General features: G+C 36.2%; 1 protein-coding gene and 1 long non-coding RNA gene across 4 annotated transcripts; one reads left to right on the top strand and one right to left on the bottom strand.

Moving 5' to 3' along the window:
- Nucleotides 1–5,811: 5,811 nt before the first annotated feature.
- LOC109206396 (plasma membrane-associated cation-binding protein 1-like) lies at nucleotides 5,812–8,323 on the bottom strand. Of its 3 annotated transcripts, none has more exons than XM_019369220.1 (5): nucleotides 8,215–8,323; nucleotides 7,905–8,026; nucleotides 7,110–7,199; nucleotides 6,891–6,975; nucleotides 5,812–6,403 (listed from the first exon to the last, which is right to left on the bottom strand). In XM_019369220.1, the coding sequence occupies exons 2-5, from the start codon at nucleotides 8,013–8,015 to the stop codon at nucleotides 6,048–6,050; spliced, it is 642 nt and encodes a 213-aa protein (XP_019224765.1). In that variant the 5' UTR covers nucleotides 8,016–8,026; nucleotides 8,215–8,323; the 3' UTR covers nucleotides 5,812–6,047. The 3 variants fall into 3 exon arrangements, with proteins under 3 accessions (XP_019224765.1, XP_019224767.1, XP_019224766.1); XM_019369222.1 differs by having other exon boundaries at nucleotides 7,110–7,193; XM_019369221.1 differs by having other exon boundaries at nucleotides 7,905–8,023; nucleotides 8,215–8,317.
- Nucleotides 8,324–9,889: 1,566 nt separating this feature from the next.
- LOC109206392 lies at nucleotides 9,890–10,139 on the top strand. Its single transcript, XR_002064852.1, has 3 exons — nucleotides 9,890–9,904; nucleotides 9,972–10,045; nucleotides 10,123–10,139. It is a non-coding gene; the product is annotated as an uncharacterized LOC109206392 (long non-coding RNA).
- The last annotated feature ends 7,629 nt before the right edge of the window (nucleotides 10,140–17,768 follow it).

Below are 17,768 nucleotides of genomic sequence, written 5' to 3'. Positions count from 1 at the left end.
CGTGGTCGGAATTAAGTTTCAGGAAGTTCAAAGTTAATTTAGAAAGAGAATTCTCATTTCAGAAGCTTACAGTTGAAAGAATGAACTAGGATTGGAATTTTGAGTAAAGGACCTCGGATTCAGGATCCGAAGGTTCCAGCAGGTTCGTATGATGATTTTAAACTTGGGCGTATGTCCGGTTCGGGTTTTGGATAACCCGGGAGTGTTTTGGCGCCTATTGTGGAAGTTAGCATTTTAGAAGGAATTTCATAAGTTTGGTTCGAAGTGCATTTCAGAGTTATCAATGTCCGTTTGGAATTCCGAGACTGTGAATAGCTCCGTATGGTGATTCTGGAGTTGGGGGCGCGATCGGAAGTGAATTCGGAGGTCCGTAGGACATTTTGGAGCCATTTGGCTAAGGATGGAAATTTGAAGGTTTTTGAGAAGTTTGACCGGAGGTTGACTTTTTGATATCGGGGTCGGAATCCGATTCCGGAAGTTACAGTAGGTCCGTAATGTCAAATATGACTTGTGTGCAAAATTTGAGGTCAATCGGACATGATTTGACAGGTTTAAGCATGGAAAGTAGAAGTTGAAAGTTCTAAAGTTCATAAAGCTTGGATTGGGGGTTGATTCATAATTTTAGCATTGTTTGATGTGATTTGAGGCCTCGAGCAAGTCCGTAATGTGTTTTGGGATTGGTTGGTATGATTGGTTGGGGTCCCGGGGGCCTCGGGTGGTTTCCGGGTGGTTAACGGATCAAAAATTGAATTTGGGAAGGCTTGAGATTTGCTGCTTCTGTCATAACCGCATCTGCGGTTCTTGGACCGCAGAAGCGGGACCGCAGATGCGGTCAAAAGCTCGCAGAAGCGGAAGGTGGCTAGGTCCAAGGAAACCGCAGAAGCGGCCTAGGGACCGCATAAGCAGTTCCGCTTAAGTGGCCCCCAGACCGCAGAAGCGGTCAGCTTCCTTTTGCCCAAAGCCGCAGAAGCGGCGAAAAGTCGCAAAAGCGACATCTGCAGAAGCGGAACTATTTCCGCAGAAGCGGAAGCAGCTGGGGCAGTGAGATGTTTTAAGTTCGGGGTTTAGTTCATTTCAACCCCATTTTTCTTCCATTGGAGTTGATGGGAAGCAGCTTGGAGATGCCATTTTCGTCACTTTTCATGAGGTAAGTAATTTATGCTAGCTTTGAGTTAAATGCAAGGTTTATACATGGATTTAGGCAAGGAAATTATGGAAATTTGGGGTTTTGGTGGAAAACCTAGGAATTTACATTTCTTCGAATTTGACCACGATTTTCAGTATGGAATTAGGAGAAAATCATATATTTGAGTTCCTAAGGTCATGGGTAACCTTTTTCTTCGAGAAATTTCGGAATCCGGGCACGTAGGCCCGAGGGTATTTTGGTCATTTCACTAAGCGGAGTTGGGAATCTGTATAATTTGAATTTCTAACAAGTATTTGAGCATGTTCTCATTAGTTTGTCGTTAATTGGCTAGTTTTGGTGCATTGTGCGTCGGTTCAAGCCTTCGGAAGAATGTAGAATGCCGGTTATGAGTCATCGGAGCGAGGTAAGTCTCCTTTCTAATCTTGTGAGGGGGAATTTACCCCATAGGTGAGTTTAATTGGTTATGTGCTCTTATTTGTGGGGGCTACGTACGCACGAGGTGACGAGAGTCCGTGCGTAGCTACTAGTATGCTATTGTCCGGGTAGTCTAGGACCCAAAAACATGAATACGTGGATTAATTGTAAACTCTTTGATAGCTTAAATCGCTTATATCACATGGAATTTGTAAATGAATTTCTAAAGGGATTTAACCTTACTTCTTAAAACTTGTTAAAAGAAAGCTGGATATATTTTGATAAACACTCCCTGATAAGTCCTTACTTGATTGATTGAGCGTGTATCTCTATGTGTACCTGCGTCGCATGTATGATTCGCGAGCAGGATATGTGTTTATTTTGGAACGGGCCGAACGCCTCGGCAGAAAATAGATGCATCTATAGGCGCCGTCGACCCTCGGCAAGTGCACATTTACTTTCTGTTGGATCGGGTCGTCGCCTCGGTATGATTTGCGCATGATATCTTTTATATATTGATGCATGAGGAATCTTAAATGATGACATTGCCTTTCATGGCTTGAGATGAACTGATTAAATGAAGAAAAGTAAAATCTTGAAAGTCCTTTTTTAATTGTTAAAAGGTGTTTACCTGTTTTACAGCTTTGTAAATTAGAACATGCTATATGAATCCATGATTTCCTCACACGTTTAGTATATTATTATTGGACCGCTAGTGAGTGTCCAGGTTGATCATCTCGTCTCTACCTCTTCGGGGTTAGGCGGGATACTCACTGAGTACACGTTGATTACGTACTCATACTACACTTCTGTGCATTTTTGTTGCACAGATATATTTTACACTAGATAGCAGCTCGCATGATTTGGGGACTAGGTGAGCTGCATTGTTCGAGGCGACCCGCAGCTGGTGTCGTTCCCTTCCAGTACTTTATTTATTTATTTCCTGTCCACTGTATTTCGGACAGACATTGTAATTTATTTTCCTTATCTGTAGTTGCTCATGCACTTGTGACACCGGGTTCTGGGATGGTTTTTCGAAAGATGTGTGTTAATAATTATTTTTTAATTTGAATAGAAACAGAGATCGTTTTATATATGAAAAATGGAAGGAAAAACTCTTAGATTTTCAAAGGTATTAAAAGAGAATTTAATTGATAATTTAGTTGGCTTGCCTGACAACGGTGTCCGACGCCATCACGACCCGTAGTGGATTTGGGTCGTGACAATTGGCATGTTTGTTTGTGTTTCCCCTAGTTTGCAAATCAGTAGATACTTAGAGGGGTCAAATGAACAAAAAAGAAACTTAAGGGGTCATAACAGGGAGGGGGGGATAATTCTGAAATAGGATAAGATCCATGCTGGATTGTTCTAGAATAGGGGGCAGCAGGCCTCATTTGGTTAGTACAAAGTACTGAAACCAATGAGGGACAGCCAGCTGTCCAAATCTGTTAAAATATTCCTTTTTTGTGGCCGATGGAATGATTCTTTCATTCTTTTAGCACATGGCATTTTATATACATATATATAGTACCTTTCTTTCTCTCATTAGACAAACATTCATCAGCATTTTCTCTGCACAAAAGTTCTGAAAATATACCGAGATTGGAACCCCTAGAAAATACACCAAAGTTTCTGCATTGGTTGAAAGAGCTGTGTGTTTTCGCTTTTGATTTTTTTTTGTGAAAAGAAACAAACCTACTCTAAAGTCCTTTCTTTGAATCTCTGATTCCAATATGGATTGAGTTGAAGCTGTTTGTTGGCTGGTCATTGTTGTTTCTTTACTTGCTTGCTTCACTAAACTTCTTTGTTCTCTCATCATTTTTGCTCTTGATATCCAGGTATTTCTTAGACTGTGATGACTGCTGAAGTGTAAAAGTGCTTTGATATATGTACTTGTAACGAGAATTTCAATGGATGAAGCATGAAATTTCATTTCCTCGTGTGTTCTTCTTGAATTACTATGTTTATTTTTTGCTTGTTTTCTTTCAGTCTATTATGGTTATTATGGGATCTGTCGAACGGACATTAGTTCAGGGAGGATTGCATATATTAGGATCTAGACTAGTCTATTCTTCATAAACTGTTCAGATTATCGGATCAGTAGTTGATTTTTGTAATTTCTTTTGTATTTGAGATTGCTCTTGAATATCATGTTGAAGTGGGCTGAATCTTCATAGTTTAGTCATTCAATATCAGCATTGATAGATTATTTTATTGATATGAGAGTTAGTGTGTTTAATGTGTAGTTTTAAATTCATGTTCATGTTACTATTGTATGTAGCAGGTGTTTAATCTGGTGTTCATATCTGGTATTCTTGTATCATGTTTCTGTAAATTCTTTAGGGGATTGGGCCTAGCTTGGGCCCATATGAGGCAGCCTACTGAGAAATGGGCGTCTTCATGCTTGTTTTCGCCTCCTTGTGACTCCTTGGGCGCAACTTTGAGCCCTGTTATATCCATTAGTTTTAATTCATTAAGTTTTGTATTTGGTATAGTCAAAAGGGCTTCTGTAATATTGAAGGACGGTATGGCCGTTCTTGTCCCAATGCTGGGCTTCACGTTGAGCCCAGTCGTCTTCTCGTATTCTTTTCTGAAGGTCTTTAAACAACATTGGGCCTACCGCTGGCCCAGGATTCTTTCAAGTGATTGTATACCTGGTATTATCCAACGCAGGCTTATAACAGTAGGTGTAAATTGAACCTTAATTTAGATCAGATCTGAACATCTTTAGACCTTTTAATTAAGTATAGTCCTTTATAAATAGATTGAGGTGTGTCATTTTAATCAAATCGCCCATGACCCTCATGAATACCATAACTAGCTATAAAAAATGAACATTCGTAGAAAAGCCTTTAGGCGCGCATTTAAAATACAATTGTGATTGTGTACACGTTCGCGTGACATGATTACAATTCTAAAAACCAATCCGGAGTATGCGTTCTCGCAACTTCAAACAAACTTTCTTAACAGTAAAATGGTTGCTAATAGGCCGCTAATTAAATAATTCGAGGTGTGCCATCCACGATTTAATCATACATAGCCCTCGTATTAATTTCATAACCCAGGTATAAATTGACAAATAATCATAGTTTGCTTTAGGCTCGATTTAGACTAGTATCGTGATTATGTATACATTCGCGTAACATAATTGCAAATTTAATGTGTTCGCACGACTTCAATTAAACTTTTTTTTTCTAAATAAAAAAATAAACAAAGCGTTATTAATCGTGGACACGTTCGCGTGACATGATTTTTGACGCGCCAAAGGAAATGGGTATACGTACGCGTAACTCGTTTCTTTAAAATAATTCAAGTGATTAAAAGCGGTTAAAAGATAAATGCACGTAGGTCCTAAAAATGAGTAGTTAAACAATTTAAGCCAAGTAATAATCACTAAGCGACCGTGCTAGAACTACGGAACCCGGGAATGCCTAACACCTTCTCCCGGATTAACAGTATTCCTTATCTAGAATTTCTGGTTTGCAGACTTTAAAAAAATAAAAACTTCCTCGATTTGGGATTTAAAATAAACCGGTGACTTGGGACACCATAATTTATTCCAAGTGGCGACTTTGATAAATTAAAATAATCCCAATTCGAATAATGTCACTTTAATTAGAAAAACTCCCTTATACCCCCTCTCGGGTGGTAAAAAAGGAGGTGTGACAATTGTTATGTCAGTTAACCGCAGAACACTTATTGATGGGCCCAAAAAAGAAGTAAAACGCGGTATAATACCGTGCTATATGTAAAATGCGGTATTATATTGCATTTTACTTTGACGGCTAAAATTCCGTTAAAGTAAAACGCAGTATAATACCGCATTTTATGTTAAAAAGTAACTTTTTTTACACTGTAGAAACGTGTTTTGAGTCCAAAAAGTTGGCATTTAGGTTTCGGATTGCTTACATTCATTATTCATCATTTATTGCTTATTATTGGCCATAAAGAACCGTCATTGATTTTATCCCAACTGTTAGTCTCTATCGGCCGCCCTCGGCGAACATCGAACTCGGCCCCAAGGCCTCGAATAGGCAAGCTCGAGGCCCCGATTATTGATGATTCGGTTTGGCTATCACCTTGCTCCCAAGCTCTCTCGTTTCTAAGTCTTTCACATAGCATCAACTGCCTAAAACTAGCATAAAAATATATCACATATTTTTAGAATCTCATAATAAAATTAGTTGTTATAACAATTTTCACGGAAAACAATAACAATTCTTTTAACCTAAAATAAATGAAAGCTTTGAAGAATCAACGGATAACGTTATTACGATATTATACAAGCTTACAAATGTTTTTGCAAGAAAGATGAAGAGGGCAATTATAAAGAATAACAAATCATATTTTATGTCTTCTTTCTTACGGTAAAAATACAATGGCAAAAATGAGAAAAAGAGGATACTTTAACACACAGATAATATTAAAAGGAAAAATACTTTTACACACAGGTCACAGGGTTTGCTTATCATTAACTGGTCATTAATCAAGCTGCCTTTGGTGGTTCAGTTGCTACCACAGCAGGTACTTCTTCAACTTTGGCTGTCTCTGTTGCTGGCGCTGCTTCAGTATTAGCCTCAGGAGCAGGAGCAGCAACAGTTGCTGGTGCTGCTTCCTCTTTCTTCTCATCTCCAGCTTCAACCACTATGTCCTTCTCCTTCACCTCTTCAGCTACTGTGCCAGTTGTTTCTACTGCTGCTGCTGTGGCTGCTTCCTCTTCTTTCTTATCTTCGGTGACAACAAACGTGGACGCTTTCTCTAACACGAAGATTATGGGACCTGATACATAGGAAGGCCCGAACTTCGAACTTGCTTCACTGACTGCTTTGGATCCCGGAAATTCTTCATTCATTATTCCAAGCACAAATTGTTAGCTCCATTGGTTGGCGAACAAAGTTATTCAAGAGTTATACGAGATTAATAATCATCGATAATTTAGTGTACATGTATTTCGTTTTTAGGATTTTTGGATCCATTAATAAAAATGGAATATATAGCGCATGATATAAAAGTTCACAATTTTATCCTTGTTTTTGAAATAAATTGAAAATAAAAAGGATGAATTTAACTTGTAAACTAATTCATGTATAAAAAGTTATCTCATGTTAGATCTGTTATAAAATAATATCAAAATTGTAGTATAAAACTATACCGGTATTATCTATATAACAAAATTAAATGCCAGCCAAACGCCACACAAAATAATATTGCTGAATTTAACTGAGGTTATTTGTCTAATCAGAGTAATCAAACTACCCACGCCGCCACAGAGTGAACATGTACAAAGTGTGACGATAAAGAACAAACGGTGGAACAAATAAAGACTTACCAATCTTGACAAGCTCATCAAGGAATTTCTGAACTCCAGCTGAGTGTTTCTTCAGTCCTGCAACCTTTGGTTCCTTCACCAAAGTCTGTGTTTTTTGTTTTCAATCACAAAGAAAAGATTATCATACGTCCTATATATATTTGTGTGCTTGTATGTATGTAACAATTCTTTAGTCTAATTAATTCCTTCGTAAAACATAGTAATTGATTTTATAAATACCTTAATCTCTGCTGCAGCAGCTTCATAGATTTCAACGACTTTAGGTTGGAGCTCAGTCTTCTTTTCATCGAATTCTTTGCTGTACTGCTCCTGAGATTTATCTTTACGGTTACTGGAAGTTGTCAAATAAGAACTAGGTAATTAAGTAAAAATTTGTCTTTCATTTTATTGAAAAATGAGGTCGTAGTCCTTTGTAATAATTACTTAATATACCCTGTACTATGATATACCCTGTAAAATGTCTAAATATATCCTTTGTTATTTATTGGGTCCAAATATACCCCTATCGTAATACTATTGGTTCAAATATTCCCCTCAACTGTGATGTTTGTCCAAGGTGAACATCCCATCCTACGTGACAGTGATATTTGATGAGGTGGAAGCACATGGCATACCACCTCAGGCCCCTAATCCATATATAAAAGACTAAAATTTTAAATACAATATTTTTCATGGTAGTCATAATGGTGGCAATAGTGGTGGATGAGAAAGAAATTTTAGCCGTGGAGAAAAAAATATAAGGGAGGGAAAAATGTGTTAGGGGCCCTGAGACGGCAAGTCATGTAGCATCCACCTCGTCAAATTTCAATGTCACGTAGGATTGGACGTACACTTTAGACAAACTTAACGGAAAATGTGTATATTTAAACCGATAGTATAACGACGGGACTATATTTGGATTCAAAATATAACGAGAGGTACATTTAAATCTTTTCTACTGGTACATAGGCATATTTCACCCTTTTCCTTAATTACGTTGAAATATCCAAAAGGGACAAAAAGAATTATTTTTACCTTGGCCACATCAAAGGCCTCGCAGGCCTCAGCAGCAGCAGCCTTTTTGGGTCCATTTTTCTCAAAAACCTTCTTGATCTTTGGAAGAACATTGTCTTTCCAGTAGCTCATCGTTATGTCTTCTAATAACACAAAGCACAAACGAGATAATTAATGTTCAAAATCATTTCTAAAACAATTCTTTCAATCCAAATACTGCAAGAAGGAAAGGGAAAAATCATAAGGAAAAGATTAACGAGTAGAAAGTTTATGATTGAGAAAACCAGTAAGATGAAGAAGAACAGGAGAAAAAATTGTCAGTGTTACTTACTTGAATGAAGAAAGGGAATACTCTCTTCTTTGTTTGTGTCTTTGGCCTTTGGTCTTCTAAATGCACACTATATTCGCTTGGTTTTAATGTGACCAATTTGGAAAATTGTTTTCATTATGTAGCCAACTGTGCTTCCAAGTTGAATTCCCCAGATCACCCCCTGTCTTTCCCTTTATTAACATAAATACGCTTGCGTCCAATGACGTGCACCTTAGGGATGTTCATTGTTCAATTTGGATCGATTTTTTCCTAAAAAGCAACCAAACCAAGTAAGTCGGTTTTTCAAATATTAGAACCAAACCAAACCAATTAAGTCGATTTTTCTCGATTCGGTTTATGTCGGTTTTTCGGTTTTTTCGATTATTTGTCGGTTTTTTCTTAAATATAAGACATACACTACCAAACACATATTCCGGCGACCATATTTTCAATGTAACACTATTAAATCAATTGCACTTTGAGAAATCTATTATTTATCAAGATATATTGATGATAATTGAATCAAATAGTGATGAATAATTTAAGGACTCAATTAAAAATATGTTATTTTTAACACGAAATGGATTCTTACACTAAACAAAAGAAAACTACCAATCAAACTAGAATGTAAAGGTAAAGAACTATATTAAAAGTGCAAACTATTAACATTTACCATAAATTTTTTGAAACTTTGTATAACAATATACATATTTATAGGTGTAATAATAAATTTGAAATAGCTACTCCTATAGTCGGTTTGGTTCGATTTTTTTCTGATTAAAACCAAAACCAAACCAAATTTGATCGGTTTTTAAAATTCAAAACCAAAACCAAAACAAACCAAAAAGTATCGGTTTTTTTGGTCGGTTTGGTTTGGTTTTCGGTTTGCTTCGATTTTTCGGGTTTTTATGAACACCCCTAGTGCACCTACCCCTCCCTCACTTGTGGCTGGGGTGTCAAATAAGCAGGTTGAGCTAATTTTAGGCGGGTTAAATTAGGTTGAGTCAATAAATGTGATCAGCCCAAAAGTAATTTGGGCTGAGATACGTTGGGTCAAGTTGAGCTAGCCAGTTTTCGGACTGGTAATTGAAAATAGCCAGCATTTGCAAAGTTATTGAAAAATTGCCACAATTTTGCTGCAATACGGAAAGTTCCAGCATAATATATTGGAGATGAACTTAATCTATATATTATGCTAGAACTCCAGAACACGAAAAGTTCCAGCATAATATACTGGAGATTGGTGCACCTGTGTATGAACTTCTAGCATATTATGCCGGAACTCCAGCACACGGAAAGTTCCAGCATAATATACTGGAGATTGGAACACCCGTGTATGAACTTCCAGCATATTGTGTTGGACCAGTATATTATGCTAGAACTCTAGTATGTTATGCTGGAACTCCAGTATATTATGCTGGAATTATATTAGGGAAAAAGGTCAAAATTACCCCTCTACTATTATTTATTGGTTGCTTGTGCCACCCGTTATACTTTTGGGTCATTCTTGTCCCTACCGTTAATGAACTTTGAATAAATACCCCTAACCCTAACGTCTATACACTGTGGCAGCTGACCACATGAATTTTATCCAAGTCAACTGCCATGTCAGCTTCCACATCAGCGGGCCCACCAATTTAAAACCCCACAACACCCATTTACTATCCGTCTCTTACCAACAATTAGGGCTCAGAATTAGCACAATCAACAGGTATGCTGGATATGCATGAACATAGCGACAAAAATTGCAGAATTCTCAAGAAGGAATTCTTTTATAGCAACCAGGAGCTCTCTCGAAGATATGGAGTTGGAAACTAGGGCACTGACTGAACCTCTTCCAACAAATCAACAGGTATAATAAACACAAATATTCACTAAAATTTGACTACGTTGCACTGATAGATTTGTTTTGAACTAATTTGCTTCTAGGCTTACAGAAACCATCGCTTATACATAATTGAAAGATGGCTTAACAAGTATCAGATTCTTTATCCCAAAGGACCTGTATTAGGTTTTTGTTCTGGTCATCCAGTATACCCACGATCCTGTGTAGAAACACTCAAAAGAAAGGAAAAATGGCTTCGTAAGGGGCTCCAAGTGAAAGCTAACGAGATCCCTGCAAAGGTTTTTGTCTGCACATAAATCTTTTATTCACCTGCAATATGATTTTTGATTGTCCACAACTCTGCAAGTACCTTAATCTGCTTTGCTTTTACGGTCAGGTTCTGAAGCATTCTAGAAAGCAGAACAAAGAACAGGATGTTAAGGATGATGATTATGGCGAGGAGGATTGTGGAGGAACTGTCGCCCTCTATGGACAGTGGCAAACTGAACCACTGTTTCTTCCTCCTGCAGAAAATGGATTGTGCTACTTCTGTTCTTCCCAAATTATTATTGGGGTTCTTCAATGTCCCAATTTTCCTTCATGGGGTCGTCTGAGCCCTAATTGTTGGTAAGAGTCGACGGATAGTAAATGGGTGTTGTGGGGTTTTAAATTGGTGGGCCCGCTGATGTGGAAGCTGACATGGCAGCTGACTTGGATAAAATTCATGTGGTCAGCTACCACAGTGTATAGACGTTAGGGTTAGGGGTATTTATTCAAAGTTCATTAATGGTAGGGACAAGAATGGCCCAAAAGTATAACGGGTGGCACAAGCAGCCCATAAACAATAGTAGAGGGGCAATTTTGACCTTTTTCCCATTATATTATGGTGGAAGTTCACATGTAAAAAATTCAAACTCTAGTATATTATACAGGAATATTTTCTGAATTTTGAATAGTGTTTTCGTTCAGATTTATCTTTACATGAAAAGTGGCTAAAATTTGATTACTTTTGAAACTGTGGCTATTTTTCAAAAAATAAATATTTCGATTTCGATTACTGCGCCCTTTTTGTACTGAGGACGACCTATGAGATGATTTATCTTACCAAGCTTAAATTAATATGTCTTATTTTATTATGAATTGTTTAATTATTAAATAGTAAGACTTTTTTTCTTTTCTTATGGTCATATATACATATCCAACAAAAAAATATTAATTTTAAAGTTATTTTAGCATAATTAGTCGTGTATCAGTTTGGGCTGAAAATCCGCCTAACTTTAGATAGACCGAAATGGGTTGGGTCAGGATGAGCTGAGTTTCAAAAATGAGCGGGTCACTAACCAGCCCTATCTTGATCGGATTGATCGGTTCAAATGAGTTTGGACTCAAATTGAGCGGGTCAAATGAATTTGGGCTCAAATTGAACGGGTCAAATGGGTTTGAGCTCAAATTGCCCCTCTCTTTGGCCATCTTTGAATTTAACTTACAATTGTGTTTTGTTTGTTCTTCAAAACTAAATACTTATTCGTAAAACAAGTTTGTGTTTGTTCTGAACCAAATAAACACTATAATATATATTCAGAAATACGTTTTGCCAATTTCTTTTCATCACTTTATATGACACTACTATTATTACTTTTTTCATACATTTTTTAATTATTTAATTATTATAATTGTAAATTGCAGTATTTTCTAGATAGTATTCACACATATCCGGTGCTTATTTTATAGATTGTAAATTGGATGGACCACGGAAACTGAAAATCTAATAATTTACTTTACTTTTTCCACTGATAGGAGTTCTAAATAAATATGATCTCATTTGGAGTTAATATCTTAAAGCCCGTTTAAGCTATATAATTCTTTGTCAGTTGTCTACTTAAACTATCACCTGTCGCGGAAAACCCCTGAACTATATTCCCTTCATAATAAAACCCGAATGTCGCATTCTTACTAGCGCCACTACTAGAAAATGTAACAATTCCGACTGAAACATCCAGTCGGAAATTTCTGTGAAGGATATAGTTGAGGGGTTTTTCGGGGACAGGCTATTGTCTAGGTAGCCAACCGACAAAAATTGTATAATTTAAGAGGATTTTAAGATATTAACTCTTTCATTTATGATTTACTCTTGCAAATATCTCAAATGTTTTGGTGCTTTTGTTATACTTTATAAAATGCAGCTGTTATGAAAAATCAAACTTAAGCAAATGAGTTATTTTTCATTAACTAAGTCGAGAACTAATAATTCATGCAAAAGATTAAACAAAGGAATCAAAACGCTAGAGTTTAGGGAGAGCATCTGAGTTGGTAAATAGGGTATAATCGGGAAAACATTATTCACAGCTGGCAATGGGATCATTCCGTGGTGGCACTATCAAAATGGATGGGACCCTTGTCCAGCTTGATGGTGATCTGTGAAAGACTTGACCTTCAAAACATACTCACGTGGCTTCGCTGGCTCTACAGAATAATAACGCCGTCAAGGAATCTCTCTGTTCAAGTCACCCTCTTCCTTCTCTCAAAATTTCCCATATATCCATTTATCATTATGAATGTTGTAAATAGTGTACGATGGCTTTTCATGTTGTAAATAGCGTGAGGATGGATTTTCCTATAATATGTTTATCTTTGCACTATTCAAAATATATTTTATGTTATCTTTTTTTTGCCTATAAATACATGGCAATTTAATTAGGTAGAAACTACCAATAAAGAGAAAAGAAAGAGTTCTACTACATCTGTTCTTAATCTTACCTCTCTTATTGTTATTTTATTGAGTTAATACCCTAAAATCTCCTTAAATTATCATATTTTTGTTAGTTTACTACCTAAATTATTTGGTGTCCCCAAAAACCCCTAACTATATTGCCCTTCATATTCAGAGCTATCGCCCCAATAAAAAAAATATTCTTGTGATAGGCCCTGTCCCTGGTCAAAAATATAGTGAAATAACCTTCCCTATTCTTCCCCGGACCCTGCTACTAAGAAGGATGAAAAAGCCCCTCATTGCATTCTTAGAGGTGCGTCTAGTACACGCTCCTAATTATCAAAAAAAAAAAAACGTGTCATGTAACACTACACGTGGCTATTTAACTCAGCCTAAAACCCGCCTAACCGATCACTTTTTGTCAGTTACCTACTAATACTATTTGGTGTCCCCAAAATCCCCCTGAACTATATTCTGCCATATATTAAAAATCCCATGTTAGACTTTTAAAGGTACGTCTGTCTAACCATATTAACTTATGGTTTGTACAAAGTTTTTTATATAGTTTACTCATGATGTATTACTCTCGAATGATTGATTAATTTTAGCAGTTTTGGTCAAAATAATATCTAATGCACTTTGTTAATTTTAGGTTTAATTGTGATTGTAATTTATCCTTGACTCTAATTGATAAGTTCTTATTTATATTCACTTTGTAGCAGAGTAAAAATACAAATAAAGGCATATAATGTTGCATTTCTTAAAAGTCATCTTATATTACATAAAAAAGATTACACAAAATAAATTTTGCAAATAGAAAATTAATTTGCCAGCAAATACATTCTCTAATTCGAGATTACATAAACGAGGTTCAAGAGATTTAACTTTATTTTCTACAAGGTGTTGAATTTAATAAGAAGATTTAAATTAGTATACTTTCAATAATATGAGTAAGACATGAAAGAAGACTAAAACAAGAAAGAGAATAAGTCATTTCAGAGGAAACAAGAAAGAGAGAAATGTTTCCAGAGGAAACTCATATGAAGAACTGAAGAAAAAGGTTAAAAAGTGAAGAAGAATGAGAAAAATAAAGAAGAAAGGTGAAAAAATAAGGAAGAAAGGTGAAAATTAAGGAACAAAGATGCATATAACTAAAATAAGGGGAATATTTATTAGGGGTGTCAATTTGAGCCCAAACCCATCCAACCCGATTAACCTGCCCAGAGATTAATGGGTTGGTCTACAAACATTTTAGCTCATGGGTCAATTTGGGCTGAGCCCAAGTTAACCCACTATTTTTTATAGCCCATTCTGACACATTAAGCATCTCAAATACAATTCATGAAACTCAGCCAAAACAAAAAGATCTCAACACAACTTATATAAAAAATTTACTTAGTTGCCCCAATATTACTTTTATTTTCTTTCAATTTTCTATTTTTCTTTTGTTTTTCTACACTCCTCCCCTACCCCCTCTCCGCGCAAACACCCTAATTTTTTTTCTTTTTTTTGTATTTTCAATTTTTCGTTTTTTTCTTCACCACCCACTCCAATCCCCCAATACCCGCTAGCAAAATATTTTTCAACTAACACATTTTAAGGTAAAAAGCTTTTTTATGCAAGATGAGCATGGTTCTAAAACATGAGTCAAGTTGGGCGGGTTGGGTTATGTCCCATTGTTTAGCCCATCTTCGTCCAAGTACACTTTGGGCTGGGTTGGGCATTGACCCATTTATTGACCTAACCCATCTTGACCCGTCCAAATTCAACCCAACCTGCCCATTTGCCACCCCTAATATTTATTAAAAAAATAATTTTGAAAGAGGGTTAGGCTAATTATCCATTATTTGTGTTAGGTGGGCAATTTTGATGGCCTTTTTAAGTTGTCGCGCGCTCCCAAGCGAGTATTTACACACGTTATGTCAGGTCAGTAACGAGGGATTTTTAATATGTAGCGCAATATAGTCCAGGAGGATTTTGAGGACACTGAATAGTTTAAGTAGGAAACTGACAAAAATGTAATAGTTTAAGGGGATTTTAGGGTATTAAGTCTACTTTATTTTGTTAAATTGATTTGTTAAATTTTCATAAGTTTCCTTATGTTTATACTGTAGAAAACAGAAAATTAGAGGAAGTGTGATTATTTTCTTTGTGTGAGAATTTGTCTAAAGATTCACTAGAATTTGGTGTAATCTGCTCTGATTTCAAATTAAACTTTGCTCAGTCTTTTATATGGAAATAACTAATGCATATAATGGACAGAAAATGTGACTTCATTTAGTGATATTATGATAGGTATAAAAAAAATTCTTTCCCATAGCTGCTATTGACATTTATGTTTTGAGCCATTTTTAAAGCAAAAGTTTCGATTCGTTATTACAAAATTAACAAAAGAAACTTCTTCACTAAAATGACATTATTATTTCTAATTTATTTGTTTTCTTTTATAGCTTTCGCCATGTCAAATTTATCAAAACTTTAATTTGTGGCACTTGACATTCACCCCCAGAATTATTTGCCATGGGTCCTTGATGCTGAAATATACCTTGACGTTAAAGGTCTTGGAATACTATTATACAAGAAATGAATTATCAAATCAGAATAGAGCAAAGACCATGATTTTCCTTCGTCGTCATCTACTTGAATAATTAAAAACTGAATATTTAACTGTAAAAGATCCACTTGAATTATGAATTAGTTCGAAGGATTGATATGACCACCTAAAACTTATGGCATTACCGAAAGCTCAGTAAAAGTGGATACATTTAAGGTTGCAAGACTTTAAAATCGTAAGTGAGTATAATTTTGATATATTTAAAGTAAGTTCTCTATTAAAATTATGTCGATACACTATCACAGATGAGGACTTATTGGAATTTTTTCCCCACTTTTCACGCTTTAAATGTGGTGCTACAACATCAATATCGTGAAAAAGGTTTTAAGAAATATTTTGAGTTAATCACATGCCTACTTGTGGCAAAGTAGCACAATAATACTCTAGTAATGAAAAGTTATGAAACTCCTCCCACTAGGCCAACTCCATTCCCGTAAGTGAATATTGTAGCAGCATATGATAAGTCTGAAAGGAAACAAAATAATTATCTTGGTAGTGGACATGATGGTAGACATGGACGTGGCAGGAACGAAACAGTTATCGTCATCATGGTGGAAATAAACAGGAGAACAATAATGGTTCTCAAATTAATCCTTCAAAAGGTAAAATTAACTACGGCCTGAACATGTATAAAGCATAAACTACGGCCTCAGGCCCAAACATGCATAAAGCATAAACTATGGCCGCATGTCCAAACATGCATAAAGCAACTATGCCCTCATGCCCAAATACATGTGTTCTGGGATTTAAATTCAGAAACTGAAATCTTACGGCAATATGTGATGTTCAAATACTGAATCATATTGAGTTACATGATACTGGAATACTGAATAAGACTAGACTGAGACATGTATTCTCGAACTGATTATGAAAACTAAAACTTCAATTGTTTATGACAAGCTGAGTAATCTAGACAGAGACTCATGGGCATCAAACCCAAGTCTATAGTGATTACGCACTGAGCTCACAACGTTCAGAATGAAATTCATGAACGAGTTATTTCACGACCCAAAATTCAACTAGTCGTAATGGCACCTAATAAACCAGTTAACAACTATCCAATTCCAATGAAATTTAATAAGACAATTAAGTAAAAGAAAATATCTGAATCCTATTCATTTTCTAAGGACTGGTAGTACAAATCATGAGCTTCTAAGATTAGAATTTACAACGCTGGTGTGAAATAAAAATTCACCATCTGTCAGAATAATACATGAACAGATTTTTCATAAGTGTAGAGCTACCATGAACAAGAGACAACTATAACTGGAATGCAGGTACATCTTCAAATCCAGCTCCCGTCGATCACAGCTACATCAACAGGTACAGAAGTGTAGTATGAGTACAACCGACCCCATGTACTCAATAAGTAACAAACCTAACCTTTTTTGAAAGTCGTGACGAGCTGGAACATAGATCGAAGTCCGACACCAATAACCAACAACAGTTCATAACAATATACAAGTAATAAGAGAATCAACTCAGAGTTAAAATGCTCAGCTCATTCACAGTTCCAGAAAATAGGTCTGTTTTTCAAGTAGTTCAGTAAAAATCTAAATCTTTTACTGAAATCGCCAAAAATATGAGTGAGTTTGAAAAATGTAATTTTCCCAAAAAACTTTCAACATGTAAATGTTTTATTTTCAAATGGCATGAGTAAAATACTTCTCTATGCCTATATATCAACATGTGTGAGAAGTCAGGAATGACGTGATACCGTACAACATGAGGAAAATGCACCTCTATTCCTGTATGTCATGTATGCATGTCAGTGCAATGTATCTCATATATGAACTCATGTACTCACACTCTCAGAGTACTCAATCTCACTATCTCACACTTTCCACTCATCATGCTCAATCACTCAACATGCTCAGTCACGCAATACTGTATATGGCCAATCCAGCCTAGGAAAGATCAATTACGAATATACGTATAACAACTATTAGCCAGTCACTCAGTACTTTATAAGGCCAATCCAGCCCGGGAAAGATCCATCCCCAAATATAAATGCTTTGGGCAAGATCCATGCCCAGGGAAGATCCATCCCTCAATGTAAATCAACCGCGCTCACAGGTGGTGTGTGCAGACTTCGGAAGGGCTCCTTCAGCCCTAGCGCTATATCAAGCCAATCATGGCATAAATCAATGATACCTGCTGCGGCGTGCAACCTGATCCCATAAATATATATAGCCATAAGGCTCGTTGTGGCGTGCAACCCGATCCACATATATACATATATCACTCATGGATTAGGCTCTCAGCCTCACCCAGTCATCAATATCTCCAGTCTCTCAGGCTCACAATGCCATGAAACTAGCCCAAAATGATGATATGATGTGTCAATAAATTGCAACAGAGACTGAGATATGATATAAAATGAATGAACATGACTGAGTATGAAATTGCAATTTAAACAATTAATT

This window comes from Nicotiana attenuata, unplaced genomic scaffold (assembly GCF_001879085.1).
Source record: "Nicotiana attenuata strain UT unplaced genomic scaffold, NIATTr2, whole genome shotgun sequence".
NCBI lineage: Eukaryota > Viridiplantae > Streptophyta > Magnoliopsida > Solanales > Solanaceae > Nicotiana > Nicotiana attenuata.
Note: the sequence above shows the minus strand (reverse complement) of the source record. Positions and strands in the feature narration are given on the sequence as shown.

What these genes read in the sequence shown, in the direction of transcription:
- LOC109206396 (XM_019369220.1), bottom strand. Translation starts at nt 8,015, where the DNA reads ATGAGCTACTGGAAAGACAATGTTCTTCCAAAGATCAAGAAGGTTTTT. An exon ending in CTGCTGCAGCAGAGATTAAG is followed by an intron (nt 6,976 to 7,109) that starts GTATTTATAAAA and finishes CAAAAAACACAG; the next exon opens with ACTTTGGTGAAGGAACCAAA. An exon ending in TGATGAGCTTGTCAAGATTG is followed by an intron (nt 6,404 to 6,890) that starts GTAAGTCTTTAT and finishes TAATGAATGAAG; the next exon opens with AATTTCCGGGATCCAAAGCA.